Genomic DNA, 14,535 nt, shown 5'->3' on the forward strand with positions numbered 1-14,535 from the left:
TATCCAGAGTGCCAGGGCCTCGTCTACTCGCACGCTTTATGACAATAAATGGCGGGTTTTTGAGGAGTGGTGTGGTCGCGGTCACATTGTCTCTTTCCAGTGTTCTGTGGGAGACATTTTGTGTTTTCTCCAGGATTTGCTGGATAAAGGGAGAGCTTTTTCTACTTTGAAAGTGTATCTGGCGGCTATTTCTGCATGTCACGTCGGGTTTAATGACGAACCTGCGGGTCGGCACCCTTTGATTAGCCGGTTTATGAAAGGTGCACGCCGTATAAGTCAAGTCAAGTCAAGTCAAGTTTATTTGTATAGCGCTTTTCACAACAGACATTGTCTCAAAGCAGCTTTACACAAATCAACAGTGATGGTGAATGGTGTGCATTTGTCCCTGATGAGCAAGCCGTGGCGACTGTGGCAAGGAAAAACTCCCTTAGATGTTATGAGGAAGAAACCTTGAGAGGAACCAGACTCAAAAGGGGAACCCATCCTCATCTGGGTGACATCAAGAGTTTGATCATAAATCTTTCAACAATACAGAACACTGGAGAGTGAGAACTAACATGATTACTGGAGTATAAGATTATAAGTAATGTTCTTTCTGCAGTCTTATACAGTCTATATGGTTAGTAGCTCCGAGTTTTATAAGCTCAGCATTTGTGATCACCACAGATCCAGCATCAGCTTCTCCATGCCAGAGCCTTTAAACACTCCAGGAGGTCCAATGTCAAAACTCCACACATGTAGCGGGATCCAAATGGCACTGGTACGTCTCTAGATGGTTCAGGATGTTTGTGAGTTCGGCATCTACTTCTTTAAAGGTCCGTAATCATCACGAGGTGGGAGGTGACTGGAGCTGGAGCAACCTCAGGATGCCTCGGGATGGGGAGAGAAAGAGAAGCAGTGGAGAGGAATTAGCGTAGCTGCTGTTCATGATATTAACAGCACAAGTTGATAATGTGCATGTGATCAGATGTTCTGGAGCACAAGGTTATGATGTGATGTGTGTTATGTGTAGGCTTTGTTAAAAGATACGTTTTAATCTACACTTAAATTGGGTGAGTGTGTCTGAGCCCCGAACACCGTCAGGAAGACTATTCCAGAGTTTAGGAGCTAAATGTGAAAATGCTCTACCACCTTTAGTGGACTTTGCTATTCTAGGAACTACTAGAAGCCCAGAGTTTTGAGATCTCAGGGAGCGTGGCGGGTTGTAGCGTGTTAAAAGACTGGATAGATACACGGGAGCCAAACCATTTAGTGCTTTATAAGTGAGAAGTAATAGTTTGTAGTCTATTCGAAACTTAACAGGAAGCCAATGTAGGGACGATAAGATCGGGGTTATGTGATCATATTTTTTTGACCTTGTAAGAACTCTGGCTGCTGCATTCTGGACTAACTGAAGCTTGTTTATTAATGAAGCAGGACATCCACCTAGTAACGCATTACAGTAGTCTATTCTGGAGGTCATAAACGCATGGACGAGCTTCTCTGCATCGGATATAGACAACATATTTCTTAGCTTAGAAATATTTCTAAGGTGAAAGAAGGCTGTTTTGTAACCTGATTGATGTGATTTTTGAAAGACAAGTCGCTGTCTAAAATAACACCCAGGTCTTTTACCGTTGAACTAGTGGTTACAGAACATCCGTCTAAATGCAGGTTGAGATGCTGGAGCGTCTGTATACCAGTTTTTGGGCCGATGAGCAAAATCTCAGTCTTATCAGAATTTAAAAGTAGAAAGTTATGGGTCATCCAATCTCTTAGTTCCTTAACACACTCAGTCATCCGGGTTAATTGAGCTGTATCGCCTGGTTTAGATGAAATATATAGCTGAGTATCATCAGCATAACAATGGAAGCTAATTCCATGCCTTCTAATAATATTTCCTAACGGAAGCATGTATATTGTGAAGAGCAGGGTCCTAGAACTGAACCTTGCGGCACGCCATAATTTACTTGCATTAGCCTGGATAGCTCTCCATTCAAATCTACAAAATGGTAACGATCGGACAGGTAGGATTTAAACCAGCTTAATGCCTGTCCCTGAATGCCGATGTAATTTTGTAAGCGATCTAGGAGGAGATCATGGTCTATAGTGTCGAATGCAGCACTAAGATCTAGTAAAACCAACAGCGAGATGAAGCCTTGGTCTGAAGCTAAAAACAGGTCATTAGTTATTTTAACTAGAGCAGTTTCTGTGCTATGATGGGGCCTAAAACCTGACTGAAATTCTTCAAAGATATTGTTCTCTTGCAGGTAGGAACATAACTGTGCAGCGACAATCTTTTCTAAAATCTTAGACATAAATGGGAGATTTGAAATTGGTCTGTAATTTGATAACGTGTTTGGATCCAGATTAGGTTTTTAATGAGGGGCTTAATAACTGCTAGCTTGAGGGATTTAGGACGTGACCTAAAGATAGTGAGGAGTTAATAATATTTAGAAGAGGCTCACCAGTTGTATATAACACTTCCTTCAGTAATTTAGTAGGAATTGGATCTAACTGACATGTTGTCGATTTAGCTTTGGCAATAACATTATACAGCTCTTCCTGTCCTATACATGTAAAACAGTGGAGTTGTGGAGTTGAAGGTAACACTGTCTCAGGAGATGCTGTAAGAGGTTGAACTGCCACAATTGTTTTTCTAATGTTATCTATTTTTTCAGTGAAGAAAATCATAAAGTCCTCACTACTAAACTGTGATGGAACACAATTTTCAGAGCCCTGATTTGTAGTTAGTTTAGCTACTGTACTGAAAAGGAACCTGGGATTGTTTTTGTTGTTTTCTATAAGTTTGCTCAGGTGTTCAGCTCTAGCAGCTTTTAGTGCCCGTCTGTAGCTGAGCATACTGTCTTTATACGCGATTCTAAATACCTCCAATTTAGTTTTCCTCCATTTTCTCTCCAGATTACGTGCTGTTCTCTTGAGGGCATGTGTATGACTATTATACCAAGATGCAGGTGCTTGGTCTCTAACCTTTTTAACCGGATAGGGCAACGGTGTCTAATGTGCTAGTGAGGATAAGGTCTATGTTCTTAGTTATCTCATCAAGATTAATAGTAGTTATGGGTTTAGTGAGAAATTGAGATAAATCAGGCAGGTTATTTACGAATCTGTCCTTAGTGGTTGGAACAATAGTCCTACCAGGTCGATAACGTGGTGCAACACGGCTAATCTGCTCTACCGGTAGTGTGTACAGTATGAGGTAATGGTCTGTGATGTCATCACTCTGAGGTAAAATATCTATATCAGTGACGTCTGCTCCGTGGGATATTATTAAGTCTAGTGTGTGGTTAAAGCGATGAGTTGGTCTGGTGACGTTTTGTTTAACCCCAAAAGAGTTTAATAAGTCAACAAATGATAATCCTAGAGCATCGTTTACATCATCTACATGAATATTAAAATCTCCTACAAGCAGCACTTTATCAAAATTGATCAAGAGATCTGATAGAAAACAAGCAAACTCTTGAAGAAAATCAGCGTAGGGTCCTGGGGGTCTGTACACGGTGACCAGAGCGAGTTTTCTATGTATGTCTGAAAGTACAATTTTAAGAACGAGCACTTCAAATGATTTAAAGCTGAATCCTAACATCTGACTAACATTAAGAGAAGCAGTATAAATGGTTCCTACACCCCCACGACCAGTCTGACGGGGCTCATGCTTATAAACATATCCTGACGGTGTCGACTCGTTTAGACCCATATAATCACCTGGTTTAATCCAGGTCTCAGTGAGACAGAGTGCATCGAGATTATTCTCTGTGATCATCTCATTTATAATCAGTGCTTTGGGTGCAAGTGATCTAATGTTTAAAAGACCAAACTTTAAAACTTTTGGTGTTTGTTTATCTGGCATTTTCAGTTTTAACTTCAATGAGATTGTTTCTGGATCTTGTGTATTTACTTCTTGGTTTTGCTACACGAGGGATAGATACAGTTTCTATAAACTGGGCTGTGTGTGAACTTGTAACTATTTGGTCTGTTGTATGCGTGTTCTCATTGTCGAAGATTTCCTGATGTCTTACCAGTCAGATGGTGTGAAGTATCCTAGAGATGTTATCTGATAGCACTGCTGCTCCAACTCTGCTGGGGTGCAGGCCATCAGGGCGGAAGAACCTAGGACGCTCCCGGTATAAGGCCGGTGTCTCGGCAGTTAGTGCCTCAGTGGGACCTGTCCTTGGTTTTGGAAGCCCTTTCTCATCACCCCTTCGAGCCGGTGGATGGCGTCGGGCTGAAATTTCTTTCTCTTAAGACCGTGCTGCTTGTGGCTCTAGTGACTGCTAAGCGTGTGAGCGAGCTGCATGCCCTATCTGTCAGTCCGTCCTGTCTACAGTTCGCCCCTGGACTCACAAAGGTTTCCTTTCGCCCTAACCCGGCGTTCGTGCCTAAGGTGGTGGATTCTTCTTATAGATGTTCCGTTATGGAACTTTCGGCTTTTCACCCACCTCAGGAGGAGGATGGCTTGAGTTCCTTGTGCCCGGTGCGGGCCCTCCATACGTATGTCAGAAGAACAGCGGGTTTCAGAAAATCGGACCAGCTGTTTGTGTCTTGGGCTACCCCTCACAAAGGGAAGCCGTTGTTCGAGTCAGCGGCTGTTCCGCTGGATTGTGGAGGCTATATCTATAGCGTATGAATGCTGTGGTTCTCAGGCTCCCACGGGTCTGAGGGCCCACTCTACTAGAGGGATGGTGACATCATGGGCCCTGCTTAAGGGTGTCTCTGTTCAGGATATTTGTGCGGCAGCTGGCTGGGCCACGCCGCACACCTTTGTGCGGTTTTATAGACTAGATGTGTCTGAGTCATCCTTGGCACATGCAGTGCTGAGTGCCAGGCGTTCTGAGCCTATGTGATTGACCTGTGCAATCCGGGAGCAGTCTATATCTCCCATAGTGAAACACCGAGCAAAGTTAGAAAAAGAACGATGGGTTACTTAACATAACCCCGGTTCTTTGATAACAGAGTGAAGTGTTTCACCTGCACTTCCCTCCTTGCACGGGGACGGGAAGAAATCTCGCTGCAATGATGTTAGAAGGGGTCGACCTGAGGGATAAAGGTGGGGCGGAGCCTGATCTCAGGTCGACCTGTCTGTCAAGACAGACGTGGTGTCATTAGAGCTTCCGTAGTTGGTCACGCCCAAAGCGATTCCCATAGTGAAACACCTCACTCTGTTTTCAAAGAACCGGGGTTACGTTAAGTAACCTATCGTTACAATTTGCCAAAGAACACATCAACTGTTACATTGACAGCACAGTTACAGCTTTACAGCAGTTATAATACAATATCGTGAAGCCTTACAGACCACACCAGAGCTGAGATCAGAGTTCTTCAGTTCTAATAAATTACACTCAATAACATACAGATTTGTGATGCAGAAATGCAAACATTTTACAGGTAGATATAAGTTACAGCTTTAAAAAACTTACAGGTAACATTTCAGCTTCAGTACTGTTACAACTGCAGTTAGAGTTACAGCTTATGTTAGACCTTCAGTCCAGTTACAAGTACTGTTACCCTTTCGGTACAGTTTAAGGTAAAGTAACAATTTGAATGCTATTGTTAGTTTGTTACAGTTACAGTTTTATCGCTGTTACATTACAGTTACAGCTTCAGTATAACTGTTTATAGCTGCTACACACAGTTCACACACTGAAGATCTCAGATCTTTGGTAAAGGCGTGACCTTTAACTCATTTTGTGAAATTGGTGAAAGTTACAGCTTCAGTTACAGGTAGAGTTACAGCTTCAGCTACAATAAAAATGTAAGTTAAAGATGTAGTACCATTATAGCTTCAATACAGTTCCAGTTTGTGCTACAGTTACAATTTGTTACAACTTTAGTACAATTAGAGTTACAGGTATCGTCATACCTTCAGTCCTGCTTTAGGTCCAGTTACGCTTTCACTACATTTTCAGGAAAAATGATAGTTAACGTTTGTTATAGCTTCAACCATTTATAGCTGCTATGACGTACATGAGCAGACGATACACACACAAACACATTGAAGATCTTAGCTTTGGACCATCGTAAAGCAAAACCAATCACAATCTTATGCTAGACGTGACGTCTGTAACACGGTGTAAAATTGGAGAACATCAGTTTTCACACCAAAAAAATTGTAAGGGGTTGAAAATTTCACCGTCATCACAATTTCACCAAATTCACACTGCACATTGGAGAGGTAACAACTAACACAAGTGTGTATTTAGATTTGCCTGGTCACATTCCAGAGCTGAGATTTGAGCTCTTCATTTCCTTATAGACTCTCAGGCTTGGGGTTTGTTCTCAGCAGTTATCAGAGTTGAGAACTCCATCCAGAACTACGGCATCAGGACGGTTCAGGCAGGTCTGAGGAGCCGAAAGATGTCAGAATCACTGGTATCTGAGGCTTTGCAATGAGTAGCTCAAAAGAGACTAAGCACGAAAGAGAGGTGAGAATAAAAAAACAGGAAGACAGAGAGTTTACCAAATATTGATCAGATTACCAAATATTGATCAGACACGTGGTGGAGTAACAAGTTCCAGCAGGACATGTCTACTGTGGAAGGTCTTGAGTGGCCTGTTTAAACCCTATTAAACAGCTTTGGGATAAATTTGAGCGCCACCCACAGGCCTCCTCACTTTACATCAGTGAATAAAAAAGCACAAATCTCCACTAAATCTGATGGAACATCTTCCCAGAAGAGTGAAGACATGCTAATTTTATATTTCGGTATCCACAAACATTTGTATATAAAAGTGCAGTGGGTTTCAAAATGTGGGGCGCCCCCTAGTGGGGAATAAAGACATGACGGGTATGGCATAACGAATGGCACAAATGATTTTTTTTTCTTCGTTAATCTTCAATTTTACCCACTGGAAATAAAAGTTCATATGCCCAAAGCAACCACAACAAAGTCAGTGAATTTAAACACATCAGGGTACCAAAACACAACTGCGCTTATTTTCTCTGGTTTTGAACTTGATGCTATTTGATATTGATTAAGATCTTAATATTTTAATACATATTTTGTTACCGTTTTTGGAGTGATGGAGGGCAAGTGGGGCTCCAAAATCCACCCCCTCTGAAGAACCACCGACACACGATCACATGCTACAGTCATTTAACACAAATTAAATACGTGTCTATCTTTTGCATTTTCCTCTCGTCCATCATTGTCCTTTTTTTGTCTCTCATTTCTCTCTCTTCCTGTCCATCATTGTTTTCATTCATCATATAAATATGTTTACATTTCTCTTTCTGTCTTTCCCTTATTGATATCATTCTCTCCTTTTTTTTTTTTTTTTTTTTTAAAAAACACAGTGTCTCGTTTTTCTGCATCTCTCTCGTTCCGTTCTCTCCATCACTGGATGCCAAGGCAGAGTCTACTCCTGTAATTCCTACTGTAAAACATTTAACCCATCAGTTCTTTGACACTTTTTTAATCTTCAATTGAGAAGAAATTCAGACAAACAAATAAAAAAAAAAAAAAAAAAAAAGGAGTCTCGTTTTTCTGCATCTCTCTCGTTCCGTTCTCTCCATCACTGGATGCCAAGGCAGAGTCTACTCCTGTAATTCCTACTGTAAAACATTTAACCCATCAGTTCTTTGACACTTTTTTAATCTTCAATTGAGAAGAAATTCAGACAAACAAATAAAAAAAAAGAAAAAAAAAAAAAAGAAAAAAAAAAAAGGCCACGGGTTCCTAAATACGGCCGATTTATTCATCAAGAGAAGCCCACATACAGAGTACAACAAAACTCGGACAAAACGACGAGAATGCTGAGACGTATGCGAATGAAGATTAAGAGGACAGGAGTAGGAATTTGTCGTTTTATCCGAGTGGGGGTGGGGGGGTTAAAAATACAGAACACAAGTTGCTCGATGGGTAAATCTGATGACTTTTCAAATGTTACAAAAATGAAAATGAAAAGAACAAGGGACCAGAATCCTGACGCTTTTCTTTAAAGAGAGAGTTGACTATTAAAATAAATCTTGCGTATACGCTCGTTCTTTCACGTCTATAGAGTGAAAAAATTGCGCCGCTCCTCACTCCTTCCTGCGCTTTTTATCGTGATCATAGTCTTTTGAGCGGCCGGCGGTCGATGGCCTTTTGGAGCCGCCGTGTTGCTTGGCCTCTTCCAAGAACTTATCCAGACCGAAAGGATCTTCTTCGAACTGGACCGGGCCGTCCCTGCGTGGGCCGTGATCCGCCCCTGAGAACTCCCTGTCAGGGACAAACCTAAAAAAAAAATAATAATAATAATAATAATAATAATTAAAGGAGTTTGAACACAGTTGTTAAATTCTATTCAGATGGTAAACGACACCAAGGCCTGTATTACCTGTTGTTCTGCATGAGGGTGTCCAGATCGTCTCCATACATATCCTTGCTGGTGTTCTTGCTCGGTCTGTAGATGTTCTGCGCCATGTCCCGGCCTCTCCCGAAAGGTTGGTCGTATACATTATAGACCTCGTCTTCTCCTCCTGCGAAGCCGCTGTCCATTCCCTGATAAAACCAACAAGAGACATCGTTAATAAACGGACGTGAAATCCGGTACCGTCGTGGGAATTATGACGCGAGAATGAATTTACCCTGCTCTGGTTAAAGAGGCGCTGGTCATACTGAGCCTCGCTGGAGATGCGTGGGTTGGGCTGACCCAGGGCGATCATCTCGCTGATGTCTCTGTCCTGGTCCCTCTGCAGTTTAGACCTGGGGATGATATCGGATTGTGCGTTTACAGGTGATGTCAGGGCTGCTTCTCATCAAAGTACACAAATTAGGAGAGCAATTACGTTATGACCAGTAGGTGGCAATGCAAGCACAAGCAGATCGCGCAGGAACTAGAAGCCGTGGAGCACCAGCAGCCATGACTTAAAAATGTTTAAGTCTTTTAGCCAGTATCCAATGTATAAAAAAAAAAAAAAAAAAACTATCGGACAATTCATCGGTTATCAGCAAGTTGACCTCTCGTCTAGACCGTGAGACGTGCGGTGTACCTTTTATCAGGGGCGGCTCTGGAGATGTTCCTGTCGTGTTGCCTGTCCTTCCTCCTGTCATGTCGGATGTCATCTCGCTCCCTCAACTCGGTCTCTTCACCACCTGGAAAAGGGCACCGTGTCAGACCTGCGCTCGCACTTCACATGCAGTACAGACGTGGGGAGGAGGGGTTATGCACGTTTATGCACGTGACCGATAAACGTTCCTACCTTTTTCTCCGTGGCTCTTGATGCCTGCTCTCCGGTCTCGGGCCATCTTCGCCAGTTCCCTGAGCTTCTCCTCCTTCTTCTCCTTTTCTTTCTGCGCCATCTTCTTTTCCACCTGAGCACGCATCTCCACCGCTTCACGTGCCTACGCGCGACACACATCACCCTCACGTGAACATGAGCTAACCCTTTTAACGCATCATGTTTGTGCTCACTGATGAGCCACTCGAGGCTCTTGGATTTACAGAATCATTTAATAAAATAATATATGTTAATATTCATATAACATTCGCTTCTTTACCACTGAAATATCGCTATTTATTACGATTATTAAAATAAAATCGAAAAAAAAAAAAGATTCTTATACACTTTATATAATGTATGAATAATAATGAATATATGTCTAACACAAAAGAGGCTTTTAATTTATTATAAATTTTAAATGTATAATTAAATGATAATTTATATTAATAAATAAATTTGTTTTTTCTAACTATTTTCCTTTATATATTTCTACAGTTCTTTAAATATTTCTATATTTTCTTGATATTAAAAAAAAGATGTTAAACCATATATAATATTAATAATAATAATAATTTTATGAAAAATTATTAGGTACATGTCAAAAAATCTATTACATTATAATTTATATTAAAATAATTGTTGGAAAATTATTTTAAAAAAAAAATTCATACTTCTTTACTCCTGGACAATCCATTTTCTTTTTCATATTAGATATTAAGATCTTTCTAAATCTATTCAGAAAAAGAAAAATCCAGAACCTGTTTACACTGAGTGAGTGTTTAAATAATTTATGCATGAAAAGATCAAAGGTTTGTTTTCTAACACTAAATAAAAGAAACGGCGTATAGCAGCATACCTTCCTGTCTGCGATGTAAAGCGCCTCGGCTAGCTTGGCAAAATTCTCGTTGATGTGTACCGTCTGGAGACCTCTGCCGTCGGCGGCTAGACGTTTGTCCAGTGGTATTGTGTATCCCTAAAACACAAAACAATAAAGAATTTTACCAGCTCCATGGGTTGAAGCTCAAACCCTACTGAATCCCTACTTTGGGATGCACTTCTCCCACCCCAGGCCTCCTCATGGATGTTCAGACAACAACCCAATCTTTATGGTGAGTTATGGTAATAAACTCGCTGGGAGAAGCAGCGCACCTTCGCGTTCTTCCAGTTGGAGATGCAGGGAGGAATCTTCCACTCTTGCTGTTCTTTCACCGTCATCTGAGGAGAGAAAAATGAAGCAGACGCAGAGGGATGAGTAGAGGTGAACGAGAGAATCAGAGCAGTAGTACTAATGAAGGTCTTATACCTTTCTGCTGGGGGAGTGCATGACCGGAGCGGGGGGAGAAGGTGGACCACGGGGAATCTTCTTATTAATCCTATCGGAGGAAAAGATAGAGATATATAGGATGGACAGATACATAATCAAGGAGATATTGGATACATTAGACTGATCGGATGGACAGGAAAGATTGGAATAGATAGAATAGATTGGATAGAGATAAGACAGCAGATGGATGAATGGATGGATGGGGGGATTGGATGGATAAGACAATAGATTGGATCGATGTGGTGAGTGATTGGATTGAACAGATTGAATGGATGGATAATTAAAATAGATTGGACAGACGGACAGATAGATTGGATGGATAGGACAGATCTGCAAGGATAAATATCGCTTGGATGAATAAAGAAGAGACTGGACAAGATAGCGCCGCCCTTGTGGCAGACGGATGTAGCACCTAACTTTCGACTAGGCATTAAACTTACTTGAAGCGTGGCGGCTCCATGGGATCTTTCTGCATCTCCACCATACGAATGACCCTCTGCTTGGCACCAGAGTTAAAGGCCACGCCCTGTTGTGAAGGTGTGTACCTGAAAAACAAAAACAAACAAATAAATAAACAGTTCTCTAGAGAGAGATCTTTGGGGTCACATGACGCAGGAGACTTTACCTGATGTACTGCGCCGGGGCTTGTTTATCTGCTGCTCGTACTGGCATGGCGGCGGCAATCTTCTGGGACACCTGCTTCTCCAGAGCTGCTCTGGTTTTCTCCGCGAGCTTGGGGCAGGACACGGAAAAAAGTCTTTCAGCAGGTGATTTAGAGCAGAGCTGAGGAATTTTCATCTTTTCTGTGTTTTTCTTTTGTGCTTTCATTCTTTCTTGGTTTCCCTTTCATTTTTTTTTTTTTAAGGTTTTCTGCCTTTTTTTTGTTCTTTATTTATTAGTTTTCTTTCTTTTCTTCAAGTTTTCTAGAAAACTTTCCTTCTCTAGGTTTGTCCATTTCTTTTTAATTATTTATTTACTTCTCTCCTTTTCTTCCTTTTGTTCTTTTTTTTTTTTTAACCCTTTTTTTCTTCTCTCTTTCTTTTGTCCTCTTGTTCAAGTGCTACAAACACCCCCAGAGAGAGCAAGAGATGTGGATGGGTGTGTGGGTTTGGATGGATGGATCAATATGTATCCAATATCTCCTATTTTATGTATCTGTCTTTCTTTTTATGTTTTTATTTTCTTTCCTCTCTTCTTTAGTTCTTTTAAGTTTTTCTGTTTTTTTTTTCCTTTTGTACTTTTTTTTTCTGGCTCTTTACTTTCATCCTTCCTTCCCAGTATGTCTAAATTTTTTATCCATTTTTTCGTACCCTTTTTTCTTTTGTTCTTTCTCTCTCTCTCTCTCTCTCTCTCTCTCTCTCTCTCTCTCTCTCTTCGGGTTCTCTCTTTTTTTTTTTTAGTTTTTAAAGAAGTTTGAGACGTCCGAGTGCTGAAATCTTACCTCCTCTACTGCCTCTCCATCGGGTCTCTGCAGTTCGGGAGCGTCATCCTGCAGCACCTCCTTCGGGAGCAAATCTGTATACTTACTAAATATCACCTGTTAAAAAAAACAACAACATTATATTAGAATATAAAAAGAAAGATCCAACCCGAACACGTGTGAAAGAATGCGCTGTAATTATTGCACGCACCTTGTCCTTTCCCTGTCCTTGCCTGGCGATGGCGTCGTACTTGACCTTCCCCTCGGCGTCCACCTGTAAAGCGAGGGCGTTGGAGGTTTTCTTCTTCCGGCCCATTTCGAGCGGGTACTGAGCCACGTGGACCTCCGGGAAAGCACCGCCGTCGCCGAAGTCCTCGGTGGTGCGGGGCACCCATCCTTTCCGGGATCCGTACGGAGGAGGTTCTCGCCGCATTACAACCAGGGCTGTGGATTGGGAACGCTGGGCCTTGGCTGCCTCTTCTGCCTCGAGCTGGTCCTGAGACAGCTGAGTAGGAACGGGTAAAAAGCTGGAGAGGAAAGACAAAAAAAGTTTAGGGTTTCTATGAGGCGCTATCAAAAAGTTTCAAGATTAGTTTTGTAACCCGACAACAGATGGCAGCACGAGGCAGCACGCACAGTCACAGGGAGCGTTCCATCACCACGGGAACGTGATTACGCTGCAGAACGTTCAACCAACCCCATCTTCATAATCGATGCTAATCAAAAGCTCTTTAGCAAAACTAAGCTACGTCCCTGTGTTGCCATGGTTTCGGCGGGCGAATTTCTTTTTCTGACACGTGGATAGACGGACGGAGTAAATAAGTGACAGAATAAATAAATAGACCGATAAATAAATCAAAAGAAAGAGGTCTGGTGTGAAATGCTAGCCCGTGTTAGCTAGCAAAGAAGCTACAACGATAACTAGCATGCTAGGCCTTTAAACAAACACCGGTCAAAACGAGTAGGAATAAAATGTCATACAATGGTTTTAAGGTATTAATCGATGGAACGGAGTCCATGTCATTTTTCTTTCAAGTTTTGAAATAAAATATAATTAAAATAAATAAATTCACCTTATTAACGACATTTCCGCTTTCCGGGTGGTCATAAAAGAGCCAGCGACTCTCTTCTTCTTCTTCTACGTTTTCTTGGCGTCTCAGACGGCGGCTCTTCTTCGTCGGCTTCTTTATTAAGTGCTCACTATTGCCACCTTTAGGCCTGGAGTAAGCATTATTTATTTTTTTCCTCTGAACATCAACGGAGCCTTCATGAGGAACAGCAAAGTTCTCACCTGGTCCCTCAAAAACCACCTCCATAACCAAAAAAATAATAATGATAACCCTACATCAAACTCTGATTTCATATGTATATAAAATATTTTCTCCTGAACATCAATAGATTCTCTACATTTCTGGACGAGAGCCTCACCTGGTCCATCAAAACCACCTCTATGGAAACAAAAAAATAAACTGCAGCATCTGTATTTAAAAAAAAATCCCAACTCCTTCCACCCATTTCCCTTCACCATGTCCTACAGAAAAAAATTAGAGAACATTCTGAGATGCTGCATCACCACCTGGTTTTGGGAATTGGATCACCGTGGACAGTGAGGATAGTGAGATGAGAAAATCACCAGGGTCTTATGTTTTAAATCTCCATAATAAACATTTACAAGACCAGGAAGTGGCAGCGTAGTGGTTCAGGCATTAAACTTTGGATCAGGAGGTTGTGAGTTCAAATCCCAGCCACACAAAACAAGCTGCCAATCTCAAGCCCCTGAGGAAGGCCCTTGCTCACACTCACACACACACACACACACACATGAACAGGCAATTTCTACCACCAAATGTTTGCAGTATTTATTATTATACAGACATTTAATAATTGAGTAGTTAATGCTATTTGCACCCGTTTTCTTCACACGTGCGCTTTCTTGCGTGTTTCCTCGTCGTTTTTATTTTTTTGTCACGTGGTGTTCAACTTCGCACGTTTGTTCACGCAGCACCTCGACCAACGACAATGAAACAAACGAAAACGAAAACCGACGTGAACTCGACACATGCTACGGGCAAAAGTATGCGGACACCTGACCACATAAATATGTGCTTGTGGAGGTCATTCAAGAGCAGGAACGGGTTCAAACAGGTCTCCTAATTTGGACCGACTCGACTCCCAAGAAAATTCTCTGCCTGTAAATTTGTTCTAAAAAACAAAGCACATCTGGCTGAAAAAAAATAAAATAAAAAAATTAATTCCGGTGTCCCAATACTTTTGGTCACAACGATAATAGTGTCGTATATTTTGGTTTTGATTTACGGTTTTTTTAAGAATATATAAGAAGAAGAAATGAAAGAAGAAAAAAAAAAAGAGTTTTGGTCAGTTTCTAATTTTGAGTGTGAAGCGAATCCGGCGTCTCAGTGAAGCAGATCAGGTACAGGATGGAGACTACTGAAAGGTGTATCCGGCTGAGGGAAGACCTCCACACCAGCGTGATATAAAGTTCAGGACGTCCTGACACTCCGGGCTGTGCGTGGTCTAAAAAAAAAAAAAAAAAAAGATAAAAAGCATGTTCGTTTCACGTGAGATGTG

At 41.5% G+C, this 14,535-nt stretch overlaps 3 protein-coding genes across 3 annotated transcripts in view; 1 reads left to right on the plus strand and 2 right to left on the minus strand.

Moving 5' to 3' along the window:
- Positions 1-38: 38 nt before the first annotated feature.
- Positions 39-4,889, plus strand: LOC124401673. Its single transcript, XM_046874104.1, is given in 3 exon segments — positions 39-106; positions 4,132-4,573; positions 4,575-4,889. Coding segments are annotated over 3 exon segments (780 nt in total). The 3' UTR covers positions 4,845-4,889.
- Positions 4,890-7,673: 2,784 nt separating this feature from the next.
- snw1 (SNW domain containing 1) lies at positions 7,674-13,154 on the minus strand. Its single transcript, XM_046874398.1, has 13 exons — positions 13,020-13,154; positions 12,158-12,473; positions 11,968-12,063; positions 11,152-11,258; positions 10,967-11,071; positions 10,506-10,575; positions 10,352-10,417; positions 10,059-10,175; positions 9,182-9,323; positions 8,972-9,074; positions 8,567-8,684; positions 8,317-8,480; positions 7,674-8,213 (listed from the first exon to the last, which is right to left on the minus strand). Exons 1-13 carry the CDS (start codon positions 13,052-13,054, stop codon positions 8,021-8,023), a joined length of 1,632 nt encoding a protein of 543 aa, XP_046730354.1. The 5' UTR covers positions 13,055-13,154; the 3' UTR covers positions 7,674-8,020.
- Positions 13,155-13,779: 625 nt separating this feature from the next.
- ift172 (intraflagellar transport 172) overlaps positions 13,780-14,535 on the minus strand; it is a 31,895-nt gene continuing 31,139 nt past the window's right edge. The window contains exon 49 of the mRNA XM_046872710.1: positions 13,780-14,481. Within this exon, the coding sequence (XP_046728666.1) occupies positions 14,392-14,481 (90 nt within the window). The 3' untranslated portion in view covers positions 13,780-14,391. The remainder of the gene's footprint in view (positions 14,482-14,535) is intronic.

This window comes from Silurus meridionalis, chromosome 18 (genome assembly GCF_014805685.1).
Source record: "Silurus meridionalis isolate SWU-2019-XX chromosome 18, ASM1480568v1, whole genome shotgun sequence".
NCBI lineage: Eukaryota > Metazoa > Chordata > Actinopteri > Siluriformes > Siluridae > Silurus > Silurus meridionalis.

Bases quoted from the DNA above. Each gene is read 5' to 3' on its own strand.
- snw1 (XM_046874398.1), bottom strand. From the start codon at position 13,054: ATGACCACCCGGAAAGCGGAAATGTCGTTAATAAG. The intron at 10,176-10,351 runs GTGCGCTGCTTC...TTTGTGTTTTAG, and splicing joins CCAACTGGAAGAACGCGAAG to GGATACACAATACCACTGGA. The intron at 9,324-10,058 runs GTATGCTGCTAT...TGTCGCGCGTAG, and splicing joins TTTACATCGCAGACAGGAAG to GCACGTGAAGCGGTGGAGAT.